Source organism: Mytilinidion resinicola (assembly GCF_010093595.1).
Source record: "Mytilinidion resinicola strain CBS 304.34 unplaced genomic scaffold BDZ99scaffold_19, whole genome shotgun sequence".
NCBI classification, from domain to species: Eukaryota; Fungi; Ascomycota; class Dothideomycetes; order Mytilinidiales; family Mytilinidiaceae; genus Mytilinidion; species Mytilinidion resinicola.
The window spans coordinates 532,184-549,307 of NW_022985455.1; the positions used below are offsets into that span (position 1 = coordinate 532,184).

At 53.9% G+C, this 17,124-nt stretch overlaps 5 protein-coding genes across 5 annotated transcripts; 4 read left to right on the top strand and 1 right to left on the bottom strand.

Moving 5' to 3' along the window:
- Positions 1–779: 779 nt before the first annotated feature.
- On the bottom strand, positions 780–5,174 carry BDZ99DRAFT_574827 (uncharacterized protein). Its single transcript, XM_033728412.1, has 8 exons — positions 4,995–5,174; positions 4,739–4,889; positions 4,551–4,651; positions 3,458–4,144; positions 3,257–3,409; positions 1,807–3,144; positions 1,619–1,756; positions 780–1,565 (listed from the first exon to the last, which is right to left on the bottom strand). Exons 1-8 carry the CDS (start codon positions 5,067–5,069, stop codon positions 924–926), a joined length of 3,285 nt encoding a protein of 1,094 aa, XP_033572192.1. The 5' UTR covers positions 5,070–5,174; the 3' UTR covers positions 780–923.
- Positions 5,175–6,568: 1,394 nt separating this feature from the next.
- Positions 6,569–9,228, top strand: BDZ99DRAFT_466874 (D-lactate dehydrogenase mitochondrial precursor). Its single transcript, XM_033720883.1, has 10 exons — positions 6,569–7,014; positions 7,074–7,266; positions 7,316–7,424; positions 7,485–7,581; positions 7,653–7,687; positions 7,753–7,854; positions 7,906–8,193; positions 8,247–8,268; positions 8,332–8,539; positions 8,588–9,228. Exons 1-10 carry the CDS (start codon positions 6,742–6,744, stop codon positions 8,917–8,919), a joined length of 1,659 nt encoding a protein of 552 aa, XP_033572193.1. The 5' UTR covers positions 6,569–6,741; the 3' UTR covers positions 8,920–9,228.
- On the top strand, positions 9,194–10,817 carry BDZ99DRAFT_466876 (aspartate-semialdehyde dehydrogenase). Its single transcript, XM_033720884.1, has 4 exons — positions 9,194–9,290; positions 9,339–9,596; positions 9,664–10,395; positions 10,456–10,817. Exons 1-4 carry the CDS (start codon positions 9,236–9,238, stop codon positions 10,521–10,523), a joined length of 1,113 nt encoding a protein of 370 aa, XP_033572194.1. The 5' UTR covers positions 9,194–9,235; the 3' UTR covers positions 10,524–10,817.
- A 537-nt stretch (positions 10,818–11,354) lies between these two features.
- On the top strand, positions 11,355–12,825 carry BDZ99DRAFT_450853 (putative 40S ribosomal protein S4-B). Its single transcript, XM_033718185.1, has 6 exons — positions 11,355–11,439; positions 11,621–11,758; positions 11,816–12,017; positions 12,069–12,151; positions 12,233–12,343; positions 12,397–12,825. Exons 1-6 carry the CDS (start codon positions 11,426–11,428, stop codon positions 12,623–12,625), a joined length of 777 nt encoding a protein of 258 aa, XP_033572195.1. The 5' UTR covers positions 11,355–11,425; the 3' UTR covers positions 12,626–12,825.
- A 493-nt stretch (positions 12,826–13,318) lies between these two features.
- Positions 13,319–16,387, top strand: BDZ99DRAFT_115941 (pali-domain-containing protein). Its single transcript, XM_033712468.1, has 4 exons — positions 13,319–13,784; positions 13,867–13,921; positions 13,976–15,220; positions 15,267–16,387. Exons 1-4 carry the CDS (start codon positions 13,598–13,600, stop codon positions 16,012–16,014), a joined length of 2,235 nt encoding a protein of 744 aa, XP_033572196.1. The 5' UTR covers positions 13,319–13,597; the 3' UTR covers positions 16,015–16,387.
- Positions 16,388–17,124: the final 737 nt, after the last annotated feature.

Here is a 17,124-nt window from a genome sequence, read left to right on the forward strand (position 1 = left end):
GATCTTAACAACTACAGCGTGACCTTGCGAAGCCGTTTCCGGAGACACACGGGTTCAAACAAAACGAACTGATTGCTGAAGGCGGGAAGTTTGCCATCTTATTTGTAGATTTATACCCTTTATTCAGGCACCGAAAGCAGTCCAACTTCTTACTGTGGGGTCGGTCCTGTCAAGAAGGTTTGATTACCGACGATTGCCTCAGCGTGAGTTGGGCTGTTCTACGCTTGGACTGTGTCTTTCTTTCATCGGGGTTCATGTGTTTCGCAGGTTCGACTGAGCACGTGCATAGTCTGACGTTCACTGGACAAGTCTGGGTGTTTGCCTATTAGCAAGAGGGTCTCTCAACATAACCGGGTCCAACTTACGATCAAGGAATCTAGATCATGTCGCACGCTTTTGTGTGACCAGTATCTCGGGCTCAAAACATAGATGCGGATCAAAGCATGAGACCGCCATCAGCTCTCTCTATCTCTTAACCCGTCGTATTTGGCGCTGCGGTAGCGATAAGAGTGCAACCAATAAAAAATTTGGAGGGACGAGAACTGCAGCGAAGTTCGCCTGCGGTGTCTGTACAAGCTTTGCGCCACAACGGGCTGAGGGATATTTTTTTCGTGGGCTTGGAGACAATAGCCCGCTTAAATGTAATTACGCCCGTCTGCACATCGCCCGTACTTACAGCCTGATTAGCGTTTCGGCATCTTGATGGCCACCAATTCAGTCATATTACTGGAAGCCTGCATGGGAATGGAATCGGGTACTCGCAGAGAGCCAATCGCAAGTCGCCAGTGAAAAAAGAACATTACCACGAGCTGTCATATCATGGAAGTGTGCCAATGGGAAGCCGTCTCGCCTAAGGCAGGATGCCGGAATAGTTACACAAAAGCATCATGCGTGCGCATACCCTGAGCAAGCCGCAACGGGCGCTAGAACTCCCACGTCGTCTCGCCGGAAGGAACCTGTCGGCCTTCCAACTGACCCAAATCTGATTTCCTCCTCTGTGGCGTCAGAGGCGTGCTAGTGAACATGCCGCTTGGGAAGGACGCAGATTCCATAGTGTCCTCCTGGCCCATAGACTTTTGATTTTCGGTAATTTCAAAGCCGATTGTGGTGCGTCGACGGCGAGGAGACTGATTTCCTCGTGCCGACGCATCAGCCAGTGGCCGCCGCTGAGACACGTCCTTGTGGGTATACATAGACTTTGAGGTGCGCGCGCCAGTATTCGGGCGAGGCAAACTGATTTGAGGAGCTTCAAACGGGCAGCCTGCCTTTGCTCGCTTCATTGTAGGACTCATCATGGGCGACGACGGGGACCTGGCGCCTCGAGATGTTATCGCTTCACCTGAGGGCTCCGTACTACCATTGCGCTGGTGTGGCTGTAGCATGGGTCTTGGCCTTATCTCACGTTGACGCCTGAGAGCAAGGTTGGAGGCTTCGTTCTGTGACCGGGTCGACCGCATCGGTGAAGCACTGTCGACTCCCATCGTGCTGAGTACTCGCTTTTTCAGTGCTTTGAGAGCATCTAGCTCCTCGTCTTTAGCTATACAGGAGTCTCTAAGCTGGTCGTTCTAAGAAGATTTAGCCATGAAGGCTTAGAGGTCCAATAATCGTAGATACAAACCTCGGACTCCAATTCGCTGATCGCAGCCCTGTCGAGATCCATCTCGTGTAACAGCTCTTCGTGCGTTTGCTTCAATTCGTCGAATCTACCAACAGCATCCTCGATCTGTTTGTTGAGACGAGCTGCCTCCTCGTTTGCCTAACATGTTCTTAGTACACTTCAGTGAATAATTGCTTTGGGCTTCTCACCTGTGCCGCTACGTTTTCCAAATCCGTCCGATACTTTGACTCCGCAGATGCCAGCTGATCTCTCGAGGCGCTCTCTAGTTTCAGGTGGTCCTCATGAAGTTTTTCAAGAGCGCGAGTTTTATCGGCGAGCTCTTGTTTGGCGTTCTCCAAATATGTCGTGATCTCACCTTCCTTTACGACAAGACCAGCGATCTGATTCGTTTGGCGCGAACCGTCCTGCCGCGCTAGCTCTAAATCTCCATGAAGTTCGTGGAGCTGCACTGTAAGAGACTCATGTAGTTGTCTGATTCGTTCCAATTCGGCGCCTCGGGACTCCAGATCGGCTTGTAACTGTTTTATCTGAATTTCGAGAGACCCAACTTGACCAGTGCGCTGTTGCAAGATCTCCTCGGTGGAGAGAAGGTCGGCTCGTAGCTTTATCTCTCGCGCCTCAAAACCAGCACGCGTATGGTTCGTCTCTCTTTCGGCTTCCTCGAGCTTCTGCCGCATGTCTTCCAACGAGGTCGAGAATTCATTCGAGAGTCTGTCATTCCGAGATTCCGCCTGTTGTAGGTCCAGCTCCCACTGCATACGTTCGCCTTCAATGCCATCGACCAGTAATTTGCGATCGATGGCTTCAGACTCAAGCGTTGATACGAGATCTTTCAACTTCGTGACTTGTGCTTCGAGCTCTTCAACTTTACGCTGCTCTTCTCTAAGAGGCTTTTCGACATGGTCGCACCGTTCCTCCAGCTGCTGGCAAACTTGTGCTACAGTATGGACGATCATATCTCTCTGATGAGCGGACTGCTGTTGAAGATCGAGAGCTAACCGATCTCTCCAGTTCGGTTGACCCGTCACAGCTCGAGGAGTGCAGCTCTGCTCAAAGACAGAAAGCCTTGACCGCAGTTGGTGTGTTTCGATTGTTTGTGGACACGTGTTTGACGGACCAGTGATGCGGCTTTGCATCTCAAGTAGAGAGATCGCTATCTTCGTTGGCAATCTAGATTCGTCTATCTGGGTCGTTAATGTAGCAGTGAGGATCATAATCAGTAAAGTCGAGACCAATGCGCGTTTGGAAGCAACGGCATGGTTATTGCAGACGTCCCCGCTGTTGTGGTCTAAGACATCGCCAGGAGGTATCGCGTCTCCTAAGAAAGAGTCCAGAGCGTGTTGCATGTCATTTGATGAGATGCTGAGCAGGAGACTCTTTCGTAGTACGGCACAAGCGGGCATGGTAGCAGTTAGCTGCGATGACAATGCACGATATACCTCTAGCAGCTCTGCGGAGATAGTACGGGTCGTAGCATTTAGCAAATCCTGGAACAACTTCTTCGACATGTTGTCATCGAATCGATGCTGTCATCTGTCAGCGCATCCGTTCAGTAAAGATATGGGGGTACCCTTAGCAGTGGCAAAGTAGTATGCACAGACTAATGACCTGTCACTGTACGGCTCTGGGTGGTCTTACCGCAAATATTGGGATGGAGACGGATAAAGATAGTCCCACCCGTATTGTTGCGAATGGCTTGAGTAAGATGTACTCTAAGGTTCTATTGTATTGGGCAACAACTTCTTTTGGAATATTCTCGTGGCCTAAGAGTGTACCCAAGAATCCGAAAGCCTGGATATATTAGACAAAGGTATAACAGGATACGTAAATATGTCTTACCTCAAGCTGCACTAACGGGTGGATTTCCGGGCGAAGGGACTTTTCGACTAATTTCGGTAACATTGACTTTGTAAGGGAACTGCTGTGTGACCATTCGTGCCGAACATCGACGTCCACGGATTGCAGAGTTCGGATCGCGATTCGAATGCCTTCAGCCGCCTCCGCATCTGTGATACCGTCCCCACAACTGCTCTTGCATGCCCAGATGACACTAAGGACAGTCATGGTGGTAGTCTTTGTCATAGCCTTGACGGAGTCGAACAGCCTCCGAGCGGCTGGAGAGCTCCATCTGACCTCTGTGCGCTCTTGAGATGATTTCAGAATTGGTGGAACATCTTGCAATGTTGCATTCGGAGGGCCTTTCAGCTCAGAGGCCACTGGTATGCCTTCAGCGAGTACAACAATCCCAAGACACCAGAGTAGAAGCATAGAGTCCTTCTGGGCATGTTTGGAGGCTAGTATGCGGCATATCTGCTGGTCGAAGTCGTCTCTAGTGTTCTGCGGTAGAAGGCCGATGAGATCACGGCATGCCCCCTTTAGCATGGCGTAGACAGGTGCCAGCATAGTGACGCATGGTGTCTGCGAGGCCTCGTCAAAAACGCGCAGGAAGAAAGACTGTGCAGCCGCTGGTAGTGGGACCGACTCTGGAAGTGGCTCGGAGAGAAAGAGCACACAGATCTGGGAATACTGCGTGGCTAAAATAAGCTTCCGAGGTTGACACGAGAGAGGATAAAAAAAGCCGCTTTGACAAGTTTCTGCCAACGCATACGGAGAGAGAAAGAGTGAATTATACAGTGTTTCCTCAGAGACATCCGTACACTTTCCTGTCGATGCGGGTAGTGCTTCATGGCGTTGATAGGCGCCAATGGTGACGTTTAACACGTCCCACTACATGGGGTGGCCTCACAAGTTGACCAGCCACCCAAGATGCTGGACTACACTCTGATCCGGAATTCTAGAAATAGCACGAGGCACCACGTGCAGTGGCATGAAAGTGTGTAGATTTCTACGACGAGGCACTGTAGTTGGTGGCCTCAAACCTCAAAATACGAGGCTCGATCTTTTACTTGTTCCTAAAGAGATTTCAGCTTACCTCGTGAAAGCCATGCAGCGACGCGTTGGCCTTTGTGAGGAGGTCGTCCAGCATGCAAGGCTCCTGACGCAGCAGACATGCTCTAAAAGCGGCGGCGTGACCTGGCGGATGTCGATTAGCTGCATAACTCCGGTGGATCGACAGGCCTGTGGGGCCGCCAGACATGGGAATTAGAAGCGATCACGTACATAAACATTGCAGGAGTTTCAGGCTGGACGGCCAGAGTGGCAAGGCGTTGGTCGCCACAGAGCAAAGCCTCGCAACCTGACACGGGTGTTGGTCTATCCACGCTGTCACCGCTGCGGGACCGTCTGCGTCGGCCAGGATGTCATTGAGCCTCTGCATGCCGTTCACGTCAGCGCTGATGACTTGCAGAAAAGACGATCATGTGTCCTGGAGCCCAGGGGTCTGCAGATTGGCCTGAGGCCTGATCGGTGAGCTTACCTGGAGGGACGCCGGGTAGGGGCACAAAAGAATGCGGGCGAGCTCGCGCGAGAGCCGCTGGTCGAGGTCCGCCATGATGATGCTGTGGTGCCGGTGGTGCGTCGTACAAGTGTGGAGTGCAGTGCGGAGAGCGCGCCTGCGAAGCTGGAGAAGTCGTCGCCATTGAGATGGCGGTTACTTGGGCAACGGCAGGTGAACGCCTGAGGCTGCAGACGTACACCACGCCTCGACGACCACGACACCTCGAGCTCGGCATACATTAGCAGGCCGTCCAGACCAGCCAGGCTGCGGGATTTTCCCCTCGCCGCATGAGGCTGCGGCGGAAGTATCGCTGTAGTAGACGCGGTGGAGGCGTGGCTTCGGGGTAAAGCAGTGCGGGATGCACGCACCCCACACGGCCATGGTGGAGTCGGTTGTACGAGCGAGCACAGGCATTCTGGTTTCTCAAAGGTAATTGTATCTCGCAGCATCCAATTGGGGAGATAGGGGTCGAGAGCGATACGATCAGACGGCGCGGCGTCTCTCACCGCTCATATCACTGCGTCAGCGCATGTCACGAAGGAGCGGGAGGCCAGACGGGAGGATGCGGCGAGTGCAGTGCAGAGAGTTTGCCGATTTGCATGACAGTCTCGATCTCTCCGCAATCTCGTCTCTCGTCCCGTGTCCGAGGCTTGGAACACGGGAGCACGGGAGCACGGGATCGGCCTGGACTGCCGACCTCGGGAGCCTCAGATCGGGCCCAAAGCGGCAATGCGATGCTTCATCATGGCTGCACACGCGCGCTGGGAGGACCGCCGACGTGGATTCGGCATCTGCTGCAGCCTCAGCTGCTGGCACGCGACATCGGCCAGGAACCAGTCGGCCAGCCCTGGAGCAGACGGTCCTAGTCTATGGCAGGCGCCGCGGGGCTTCCTGTGCGTCCCAGCACCGCCAGCCGATGTGACGATGCCTGCATCACGCCTCATCCTCCCATCCTCGACGGGCTGCCCCTCTGGAGGCACTCGAGATATCGCCACGTCCGATGGATAGTGAGTTTCTGCAGCTGCCGCTTCCAATTGCAGCCTCCATCCCTGCAAATGTCGGTGCAGACCAATGGGACTGTCGTTTTATCATTTCTATACCGTAATCTGCCCTGGTGTTTAGGTACGTACACCTGTAGTCTGTGTCCTCGTACTCCACGGCGACTCGGCACGCACGCAGGCTGCCTCTCACCCACGATGCATGCTTCCCCGCAGTTTCTTTTGCCAGCGCCGGCATACGCACTGCGCTGCACCGCCTAGCCTCGATGCCGTGGGAGGATGCCCGTCGAGCCCGCCCCTGCAGCTGATCATGCAGCCCTCTTCCCTTGCCAACTGCTGCATGTCGACACGCCGCCGGCACCTGCAGCCCCTTCACTGGCCCGCTCTCGTGCCAGCACCCGCCAGATGAGACGGGCGACATCGCCCCTGGCCGTGAGCTGTCCCGTTCCTCGCGGCGACGACCTTGGCCAGGTGTGCGCGCCAACTGCGTTTAGACTCAAAAGCTGCCTAGTTGCTCCTCTCCCCGCTCGCCTCGTGGGTCCCTCATCCGCCTACAAAATGTCTCAACGGGCCGTTGGCGGTGCCGTTCCCATCAAACCCACTGCTCTCGTGGACTGCGCGTGTCCCCGACCCTGATGGCCCGTAAAAGCCAAATCCCTAGTCCCAGCCCGTTCCTTCTGTCGACGCCCGAGGACCATTCTTTCCCCACCTGACCCTCCCTTTGCACCATGTTCCGCATCGCGGGGCCTCTGTCGAGGCTATCCGCCTCTCCACTGCTGGCGCGGGGTGCCGTTCGCCACCAGTCGACCGCTGCTGCGAAATCTAGCAGGCTCTTCGCCGGCCGGAGATCGCCCTGGACCTCTGGCCGAGTGCTCTTGTTCACGGCATTCACGGCATCACTTACCTATCTGTACGGCGTCAACGACGCCAGCTCGCACTTCAAGGTGTCATGGGCCAATTTCCGCAAGCCCAGCTACGCGAACAAAACCGACATGGAAAAGGTGCATACAGCATGGAGGCGAGGCTCAATTCTTTCTTTCGGCGCTGATCATGTGTTCAGGCTATCCACGAACTGAAGTATGCGCTAGGATCCGATGCCATCAGCACCGACGATGAAGACCTCCTGATGCATGGCTATTCAGAATGGTCCTCGATCAATATCGACCAGCTTCCAGTCGCAGTTGCTTATCCCAAGTCCACAGAAGAGGTGGCCCAAATCGCCAAGACATGCCACAAATATCGTGTGCCTATGAGTGCGTCCCTGTCACCGTGCTTGTATGATGATGCTAACTAGAGGCCTAGTTCCCTATTCGGGAGGATCCAGTCTGGAGGCCAACTTTTCTGCCCCTTTTGGAGGTATGAGTATCGATTTCACTTTCATGGATAAAATCATCACGTTGCACGCCGACGAGTAAGCGAGAATTACCTGCATTTCGCTGCGTGGACATCGTGGCTGACGTGCATATGTCAGTATGGACGTTGTCGTTCAGCCCTCAGTGCCTTGGATGAGTTTGAACGAGCAGATAAAAGACTCGGGGCTGTTCTTTCCTGTGGACCCTGGTCCATCTGTAAGTAAAGTTTGCATGTGGCGCGGAACCGCCAGATAGAGTATCCCGGTCCACGTGTTAATGCGTCTTAGGCCAGAATAGGCGGGATGGTGGGAACGAGCTGCAGGTTGGTCTCCGGTCAACCCCATCTGTGAAGCATGACGTGTACTGACATGCCCTGAATACGCGCAGCGGCACCAATGCTGTTCGGTATGGCACCATGAAAGATTGGGTCATCAACCTCACGGTCGTTCTGGCAGATGGCACTATCATCAAAACACGCCGCCGTCCGAGGTACGCCACGGATCAGCCTCGAGCGAGATTTGCTGGCTAATTCCTTTGTAGAAAGTCTTCAGCAGGCTACAATTTGACGAATCTGTTCATAGGCTCTGAAGGGACATTAGGCCTCGTCACAGAGATCACTCTTAAACTCACAGTCATTCCTCAAGAAACCAGTGTTGCAGTCGTCACATTCCCTACCATCCGCGATGCGGCAGCCGCAGCTTCAAAAGTCATGCGCGCAGGCATCCCTGTGGCTGCCATGGAGATTATGGACGAGGTCCAGATGGGAGTAATCAATCGCTCAGGATCTACTCCGAAGAAGTGGAAGGAAGTTCCTACAATGTTTTTCAAGTAAGAGCACTCCTATGCTGGTGCTTGAGCATGAATCTGATAGTCAATCGCAGATTTTCTGGAACGAAAGCAGGAGTAAGCAGCTGCGCATTCCCCATGAGTAGCTCATCTTTTGGTATGCTAATTTCCATCTTTCAGGTTCAAGAAAATACAGCAATGGTCAAAACGATCGCAAAAATGCACAAAAGTGGTGACTTCGAGTTCGCAATTAATGCCGAGGAACAGAAGACCCTTTGGTCTGCTCGCAAAGAATCACTTTGGAGCATGCTTGCACTGCGCACTGAGGGCTTAGAAGTTTGGTCTACAGATGTTGCAGTACCTCTATCAAGGCTGCCTGATATCATTGGTATGCAGTGTCCTCTCTGACCACCATCATGTGCTAATTAGACGGCAGAGATATCAAAGAAAGAAATGGACGACCTGGGACTGTTCGCTAGCATCCTTGGTCACATTGGAGACGGAAACTTCCACGAGAGCATTCTTTACGATAGCAAAAACCCCAAGGAGCGAGCTGCGGTTGAGAAGTGTATCCACGATATGGTAGATCGAGCCTTGGAGATGGACGGGACGTGCACAGGAGAGCACGGAATCGGGCTTGGCAAGAAGGATTCTCTGCTTAAGGAACTCGGGCTGGACACTATTGGAGTTATGCAGAAGATTAAAGGAGCATTGGATCCTCACTGGCTCATGAACCCTGGTAAGATCATTGATCTGCCAAGTTCGTAGTTGGCTGGAACAGGCAGCACGGAGGATTTCTCACTTCACATGCATCGGGAGGCCTCTGTCATTTCTTGCATAGACCGGCCAAACGCCGTTTGAGTCCAGCGCAACGTTAGATGTCATCTGATGAATGAATAATCAGTATCTTTCATGCCGATGAGTCTCGGGCTTTGAAAATTGTCCAAGCGGGATCCCTTTTTGTTTTGCTGGATATATAGCATGCCGTATGCGTAGTGGGACTTTATTTTGACGCCCCGCAATCGCAACCGTGCTCTTATAAAAACCGCGCTGACTCAACAGCGCAACAACTTCACACGCAAACATGGCAGAACAATTTCTCTCCAACAAGAGCCCTGGATTCCCGAGAAAGAAGTGCGGTCAGTGACAGCATTGCATTGATTGTGCTCAGCCTAATCATTGACTAGGCGTACTCGGCGCAACCGGGTCAGTAGGACAACGCTTCATCCTGCTGCTTACTCTCCACCCACACTTTGTCCTTCACGCAGTGGGCGCGAGCGAACGGTCCGCGGGAAAAAAATACAGAGATGCCGTCAAGTGGAAGCAAGCGCTACCATTCACGCCGCAAATTGGCGATTTGGTGGTGAAGAAATGTACACCAGAGGAGTTCAAGGACTGCGATGTCGTCTTCTCTGGTCTAGATAGCGCGACGGCTGGAGATGTAGGTGTGTAATCCAGCTCTATGGTCAAACCCATTCATTGCATGTTCAGGTTACTGACACCGCAATCAAGAAATGGCCTTCCTAAAGGCCGAACTCGCCGTCTTCTCAAACGCCAAAAACTACCGCCGCGACCCCCTCGTCCCCCTCGTCGTCCCCACCGTCAACCTCCCCCACCTCGACGTGATCAAGCACCAGCGCAAGCAGCACAACCTCCAAAAAGGCTTCTTGGTCTGCAACAGCAACTGCGCCGTCATCGGCATCGTGATCCCCTTCGCCGCGCTGCAATCCAAATTTGGCCCTGTCGACCAGGTCAGCGTCGTCACCATGCAAGCGGTCTCGGGCGCCGGCTACCCGGGCGTCAGCAGCATGGACATTATAGACAACGTGGTGCCCTTCATCTCGGGCGAAGAGGACAAGCTGGAGTCGGAGGCACAGAAGATCCTTGGCGGTACGAACGCGGATGTGACGGGATTTGTGGATCAGCCGATGAAGATTTCGGCGGCGTGCAATCGCGTGGCGGTGCTTGATGGGCATACGGCGTGTGTGTCGCTGAGATTTGCGAAGAGGCCTCCGCCGAGTGCGGAGGAGGTCAAGAAGGCGATGCGTGAGTATGTGTCGGAAGTGCAGACGCTGGGCTGTCCTTCGGCGCCGAAGAACGCGATTGTGGTTATGGAGGAGGCGGATAGGCCACAGCCGCGTCTGGATAGGGAGACGGATAGGGGGTATGCCGTGAGTGTGGGGAGGATCAGGGAGGATGAGAGTGGGATCTTTGATATCAAGTTTGTTGCGCTGAGCCACAATAGTAGGTTCCCCTGTCCGAATCAATTGAATCAATTCCGTATGGTGCTAATCATGTTTTCAGCGGTTATTGGAGCAGCAGGATCGTCGATTCTGAATGCTGAGGCGGCTGTGTTGAAGGGGTATGCGTGAGCAGTCGAATGAAGCGATACAGCGTTCAAAAGTGCTTGCAATAGACTTGGATACTAATCTAAAAAAAGCTTAACAATTTATGGTTTAAACTCATCGCACCCACATTTCCGCGTGTCCGGTGCCGGAACTGCTTTAGGATGGGTAGCCATAGTCTAGATATTAAATCTCTTCTTCCGCCGTTAGGCCTCTAAACCTTAAGACATATGAGCGTAAAACAATATCTAATTAGATGGGACGGGCAACTACGTGTAGGAGCGAAACTTGCCTTAAATATAGACGTTCTGATTCGTGGATCAAAGGCATGTTAACAGCAAGTATGGCAAGGAGAAGTTTCAGTACTTGACTGTTTTCAAGGTTGGTGATGGAGACCGTTTCTGCCACAATATCGAGAAGGTGGATATCTGAAGTGGAATCATGCCCAATTATTTGTTCAAATCACCGTCTGATGGCTACGGAGGTCAGGATAAGGGCTTGAAGAAGAATGCCTCAAAAGCACAAGGAACGCTAGCTTTCCTCCCGGTGTCGATTATGTTTCCTAAATCGTATTCTGTCTATGAACACCTGTATTTCTCTTAAGGCTAGATTACCACAGGCCAATGTGCTCATGATCAGAACCTGCTTCTACACAGCACAACCATTCTTGTTCGAGATCCAAGATGTCGTGTGTGGCCTCTGTCTGTTCCATCTAGTACAGGCAGAGGCATTCTGATAGTAAATAGAAGACTAGCCTACCCGGAACTAAAGCATACTATTCGCCAGCAAGTCACGTGCAAAAGAAGCTAGTCTGCCGGGCCGACCATTGATGCGTCCCCACGAAATCCATTTTGCACACTTTGATTACCGAACTTCAACCCAGCCAACTTCGACACTCCTCCACCATCGCCTCTGATTAAACCGCAATCATGGGTAGAGGACCGTAAGTATTCGAATCTCCTCTCAGGCAACGCAACTTTGCCCGCGACAGCTCTCGGCCAGGTTTCATGGAGGCCTTCGAAGGCTCGAATCTCAAATTACTCCAACGCCGGGGGCTCTCACCAATCCTATCTCCACGGCAGCACTGCTTGTTAGAAATAGAACTGACAAAATTCTCTACACAGAAAGAAGCACCAGAAGCGCCTCAGCGCGCCCTCGCATTGGCTCTTGGACAAACTTTCGGGCACCTATGCTCCCCGAGCCTCGCCCGGTCCACACAAGCTCCGCGACTGCATGCCGCTCATCGTCTTCCTCCGCAACCGGTCAGTACTCGGAATATGCTCTCCGCTCGAAGACGCGGTTTCCTGACAATGCCTCAGTTTAAAGTATGCACTCAACGGCCGCGAGGTCAAGGCCATCGTCATGCAGCGTCTCATCAAGGTCGACGGCAAGGTCCGAACCGACGCCACCTACCCGACCGGCTTCATGGACGTGATCACCATTGAGAAGACTGGCGAGAGCTTCCGATTGGTCTACGACACCAAGGGCCGTTTCACAGTGCATCGCATCACCGCCGAGGAGGTACGTCTCTGGAAATGGTGCACCGGGCAACAGGTCACTGATATTCGATAGGCCGCATACAAGCTGGGCAAAGTCAAGCGGGTTCAGCTTGGAAAGGGCGGCATCCCATTCTTGGTTACGCACGATGCACGAACGTAAGTTTAGCATCATTCAGACGTTGGACCAAGCTTTGGCGTTGGCCTAGAAGAGGACGGCATACTGAACGCAGTACATAGGATCCGGTACCCCGACCCGGCGATCAAGGTCAACGACACGATCAAGATCGATCTTACCACTGGCAAGATCACGGACTTCATCAAGTTCGACACTGGTGTCATCGCCATGGTGTAAGTGTGCCCTTTGGTGGAAGCAATTGAGCGATGCTAACCTGCATTGACAGGACTGGTGGCCGTAACATGGGCCGTGTGGGTGTCGTCACCCATCGCGAACGCCACGACGGAGGCTTCAACATTGTCCACATCAAGGATGCGGTTGATAACGAGTTCGCTACCCGCGAAGGCAACGTCTTCATCATCGGCAGCGAGAAGCCATGGATCAGCCTGCCCAAGGGCAAGGGTGTTAAGCTCTCGATTGCCGAGGAGCGCGACCGCCGCCGTGCGCACGCTTAGGCTGGGCACTGAGCGTTCGGCATGGGGAGTAATGCCAACGGTGGGGTGGCGGAGAGTTGGACGGTGCTTCTTGCTATGGTGCGGGAGCCATCTGTTATACCAGTCCGCGTGCTGGCAGGAAGACGGCGTTGAAGGACGGCAAAATGCTAGCACACCCATAGTGACAAGCGAAGGAGCCCAAAGAAGCTTCCAAACTCGAGTTAATGTGCAGCCCTTGGCCTTAGTGTAGCGTGAAGCGTGATGTGGGCCAGGCCACTTGATCCAGAGCCGAGACGTCGCAACCTGGCGCATTTCATTCCAGAACGACACCATGGCCGTTCCATTCTGCAGCAGGGGCGCGAGCAGCCAACCAGGGCAGAAGGGCCGCTCGCGGAGACGGACGAGACGGGGATGTGCTGGCGAAGGTGTGATGCGATCTGCTCGGGCAACGGCCGGGCATTGTGAAGGACGCTTGGAGTTGCAGGCTTGACGACCAATTCGCGTGCGAATGGCCACAGCTCCAGGTGTGCTATTCTGTTTATCCAGCCGTTTCCAGGCCGCCCGCTGCTATCGCCAGCGGCCTGCTCGCCACCATGGTGCGTGCCTGAGCCGCAATTTAACGGGTTGCAGGCCGAGCGGCACGCTGGCGTCCAAGCGGGCCCCCTCGCCGTGGAATCTGGGCACCGCCGTCGCATCACTGTGATCACTGTGCCGACCCTGTCAACTCCACGCCCTCACAGCTTCACCACTCTCCCACCCGCCCCGAGGCCGCGTCCCCAATGCTCGCCCGCCGCAGCCCGACTCTCGTTTTCCCCCAACCGTCCCACGACCCGCCGAGCTAGACGCCGCGACTGTCTCACCATCTCAAACGCTTGCGCAGCCACACTCGTCTTCAACCTCACGTCGCTACCTCGCGAGCTGCCCCAGAGCGTCGCCCGCCGAGCAAGGGCGAGCTGAGTCTTCGCTGCGTACTCCAACCCCGCCGCCGCCGCCATGTTGCGACCCGCCACGCCGCTGTCCATCCTGTTCTTCGTCGCATTCGCCCTGCTCCTCCTTTCGACCCTCTCCACGCCCGTAATCAAGGCAATTCCCCTAGCCACCTTCAAGGGCGTCCATTTTGGCGTGTTTGGCTACTGCAATGGCGACACATGTAGCGGGATGCGCGTGGGATACGGCACAGGTGCGTCTGGAAGCGATGCTGTCGCTCAGTCCACGGAGCGCCAGTTGCGATTGAGACGGATAACTGACACCAACTGTGATAGATGACATTTTCTCCAAAGCAGACGACTCAGACTTCTCTCTTCCCTCCGCTACAAGGTCCGTAACTCTTTGCCAAGGAAGTGATATGGCCCTTACTGAACATATTCATAGACACTCGCTTTCTTCCATTCTGATTGTCCATCCAGTTGCATGTCTTTTGACTCTAATATGCTTCGCCTTATCCGTAGCAGCCCATTTCCATTCGCCCGCGCATTCTCCCCGCTATCTTCTAGCTCTTCTAATACTTACTTTCCCGACACTGCTCGTCTCTCTCTTGGCCTTCCTGGTGGATATCCTGTTGTTCGTGCCGCACATGGCCTGGGGAGGATGGATTGTCCTGGCTGCTACCATCATCATCACTGCAAGCGGTGTGGTTACCTGTGCAATGCGCCGAACCCTGGTGAGCAGGAAAGCTCGAAAGAAGAGGATCGCCGAGAACCCCGACATGAATGGCGAGGCTTATTACAACAACCGCGCCGCAGAAGTACCTGTCATTGATGATCTTCCAAAAGCCGACTCTCCACCTCCTCTGTCAACCGGTGACACACTGGTTGGGGACAGAAAGGGGGGATTTGCTACCTTTGAGATGCAAAATCAGCAAACCTCCGACGACATGACACCGCTAAACCCGCGTAACCCGTCTGTGAAAAGCAGTAGTACCAACGGTAGGCAGCAAGGCGGTTCAGGTTACGGAGATGAAAGCCCGGATCAATACCGCGACCCCTCGAGAGGCCCATCAGGACGGCGCCAACCCAGAGACCAATACGGTAACCCCATACCCCCGCTTCCTGTGGACGGCTACGGGGCCCCTCCGCCTAGCATGCAAAACGGAGGCTCTATGCGACAAGGACCAATGGGACCGCCAATGGGACCAGGCGGCCGCGGAGCTCCCTATGGCCGTGGAAGGGGCGGGGCCCCCAGAGGAGGCCCACCGAGGGGAGGTTATGGTCGTGGAGGGCCCCAAGGAATGCGCGTTCCAGCACCGCCAGGGTGGAATGGGGGTGGAAGAGGTGGCATGGGTCCTGGGATGGTCGCGGGGGCGGCTGGACGTGGCGGCAGAGGCCCTCCACCAGACTACAACAACCGCTTCTACGCAGGTCGAGAGCAGTCGCCAGCACCCTATGGCGCGAGAGGCGTCTCTCCAATGGCTCCTATGCAGCCTCCAATGGCAATTGGCCAAGCGATTGAGATGGATGCCAGAACCGGAACGCCGCCCATGAATTATGGGCTGAGGGACAGCGACGGTGACGTTCAAGGCATGCTAGCCTTGCAACAAGGAGGAGGTTTCAATGGCCCTCAAGCAACACGGCAAGGGCCGCCAGGTGATCCTATGAGCCCTGGGAGCGTATACTCAGAGTAAGTCGAGCCCCCCATGTTGCTTTCCATTGCTAACCATTTGAAGCGAATACAAGGCTCCCCGAGCGAATTGGAACGAACCACTCCAAAACGCGTCAGACCAGACGCTTCCATCCAGCAGTGCTCGTGGACTTTCACCCATCGCGGCTTCACCCGTCGAACTACCTGCTCAACTCGCAAACAATTCGCCCATACATCGCCGAAACAAGTCATCAGATTATTATGAAGATGTTGATCCCCGCTTCGCAGATGCGGGCGCCCCTCAACCGACTGAACTCCCTGCTGCACTTGTTCCTGGCTACGCATCGAATCAAAATGCCCAAACGCCACCCCAAAATGCGCCCTACCTCCCCGCTGCTTCCCCAAACCACCTACACCCAAACGAGCCAGTGCTAGAACGTGATTCATCCTACGAGTCTATCGCCGAAGGATCACGCTCGCCAGCTGCGTCAGAAGCGTCCCATTTCACCTCCGTCTCACAACGTGGCGTCAATCCCAATTGGCGGCCGCCACCTCCAGGAATGGGTGGTCCACCGCCGCCTGGCCAGTATCCCCCTTACCAAGGAGGAGCCGGCTATGCTGGTGGGTATGGCGCGCGTCGACCTCCTAGACAAGAGGATATCATCTTGGAGTCCAACGCTGTAAACCCAGACTTCGCGATACCAGGCGTCGGACGGGGTGGCAGGGGCGGCGGCGGCGGCGGGAGAGGTGGACGAGGTGGTGGAAGGCAGCCGGGGGTGATACCTCCAATTGCTGGTGCTGGAGGCAGGTACCCTGGTGCAGAAGCCATATAAACGAGGATCTTTTCGCAAAAACGTACACAGGTGACCTGTTGGGAATGCGTGCGAACGACACTCACGGATCCTGTGGCCTGCCTCTGGGTTTACTCGAATTCGAGCCCCAGACGTCTCTCCTCACTTCACTTCACGAAACACAATACTTTTCTTCTCGGAGCGTTTGCTCAACCCAGCCACACGCTGCGACCTACGCCTTCCTTCCTTGCCTTGCCTTCTTCGGCATTGGCGACGAACTAAAAGTAGCCCAGCCCAGCCACTGCGTCTTTTTGCGCCTGTTCAAGGCCTGATATGGAATCGCTTCTCTAATACCCTCTCTTTTGCTTCTCACCGGATTATGTACAAAACCGCCATCTTCCTGCTGTGTTTTCTTGCGTCTCTAGGCACCCTAGCCATCTCCCTCCCTCTCTCCTTTTACGTCTCAAATACTATATAGCACTAGTCTAATTCGTGCTGATGGATGGCTCCCCTTCCTCTTTTCCCCTTTTGCTGAAGACGAGTTTGTATGAACTGACTCGAACTCTTTCCGGCTCACTTACGGGCGAATGGACTTCTCTGATTCTCTGTACATAATTTATATTTAGCTTTTCCCACTTGTTGTTTTTCTTTTTTCTCTGTGATGGATGGATACTGGGTACTGGACGCTGCTGGGGTTGCTGTTTACGGGCTTTTTTTTTTCTTTTTTTGTGGGGGGGTTTGTGTTCAAGGTTTCTATAGATTAGATATCAGGCAATAGGAATGGAATATGGGGTTAACTGGATGCTGGATGGGAAGGAAATATCAAGCAATGAAACTAATATTTTTTTTTTCTAAATCACTGTCACGTGTCAAATCGAGTATGCAAAGCTTAAGCAAAAACCCCACTTGAGCTCGAAGAGTTGTAGTCCTTATTCAGCAAATACCGCCTCACTAACGTAGTCGGCAAGCTAGTGGGCCATGCAAGCTAGTGGGCCACCCAATTATTGGTGCGATTTAGACCTTTTAGCACCCTAGCAATCTTAACAATCACAGAATATTCCAGGTTGTGACTTAGGATAATGATATCCGTGGTTATTTTAATATCATCTGTTAATTTTTTAGATCTCTTGATAGCCCTGTTTAGCCGCAGTA

Coding starts and splice junctions, on each gene's coding strand:
- BDZ99DRAFT_574827 (XM_033728412.1), bottom strand. CDS start 5,069: ATGGCGGACCTCGACCAGCGGCTCTCGCGCGAGCTCGCCCGCATTCTT. Junction 4,145..4,550: donor CGCTGCATGGCTTTCACGAG/GTAAGCTGAAAT, acceptor TTAGCCACGCAG/TATTCCCAGATCTGTGTGCT. Junction 3,145..3,256: donor TCTCCATCCCAATATTTGCG/GTAAGACCACCC, acceptor GACAGATGACAG/CATCGATTCGATGACAACAT.
- BDZ99DRAFT_466874 (XM_033720883.1), top strand. CDS start 6,742: ATGTTCCGCATCGCGGGGCCTCTGTCGAGGCTATCCGCCTCTCCACTG. Junction 7,267..7,315: donor CAAATATCGTGTGCCTATGA/GTGCGTCCCTGT, acceptor CTAGAGGCCTAG/TTCCCTATTCGGGAGGATCC. Junction 7,855..7,905: donor AAAACACGCCGCCGTCCGAG/GTACGCCACGGA, acceptor ATTCCTTTGTAG/AAAGTCTTCAGCAGGCTACA.
- BDZ99DRAFT_466876 (XM_033720884.1), top strand. CDS start 9,236: ATGGCAGAACAATTTCTCTCCAACAAGAGCCCTGGATTCCCGAGAAAG. Junction 9,291..9,338: donor ATTCCCGAGAAAGAAGTGCG/GTCAGTGACAGC, acceptor ATCATTGACTAG/GCGTACTCGGCGCAACCGGG. Junction 10,396..10,455: donor TGTTGCGCTGAGCCACAATA/GTAGGTTCCCCT, acceptor TCATGTTTTCAG/CGGTTATTGGAGCAGCAGGA.
- BDZ99DRAFT_450853 (XM_033718185.1), top strand. Junction 12,018..12,068: donor ATCGCATCACCGCCGAGGAG/GTACGTCTCTGG, acceptor GATATTCGATAG/GCCGCATACAAGCTGGGCAA. Junction 12,152..12,232: donor GTTACGCACGATGCACGAAC/GTAAGTTTAGCA, acceptor CGCAGTACATAG/GATCCGGTACCCCGACCCGG.
- BDZ99DRAFT_115941 (XM_033712468.1), top strand. CDS start 13,598: ATGTTGCGACCCGCCACGCCGCTGTCCATCCTGTTCTTCGTCGCATTC. Junction 13,922..13,975: donor TCTCTTCCCTCCGCTACAAG/GTCCGTAACTCT, acceptor ACATATTCATAG/ACACTCGCTTTCTTCCATTC. Junction 15,221..15,266: donor CCTGGGAGCGTATACTCAGA/GTAAGTCGAGCC, acceptor AACCATTTGAAG/CGAATACAAGGCTCCCCGAG.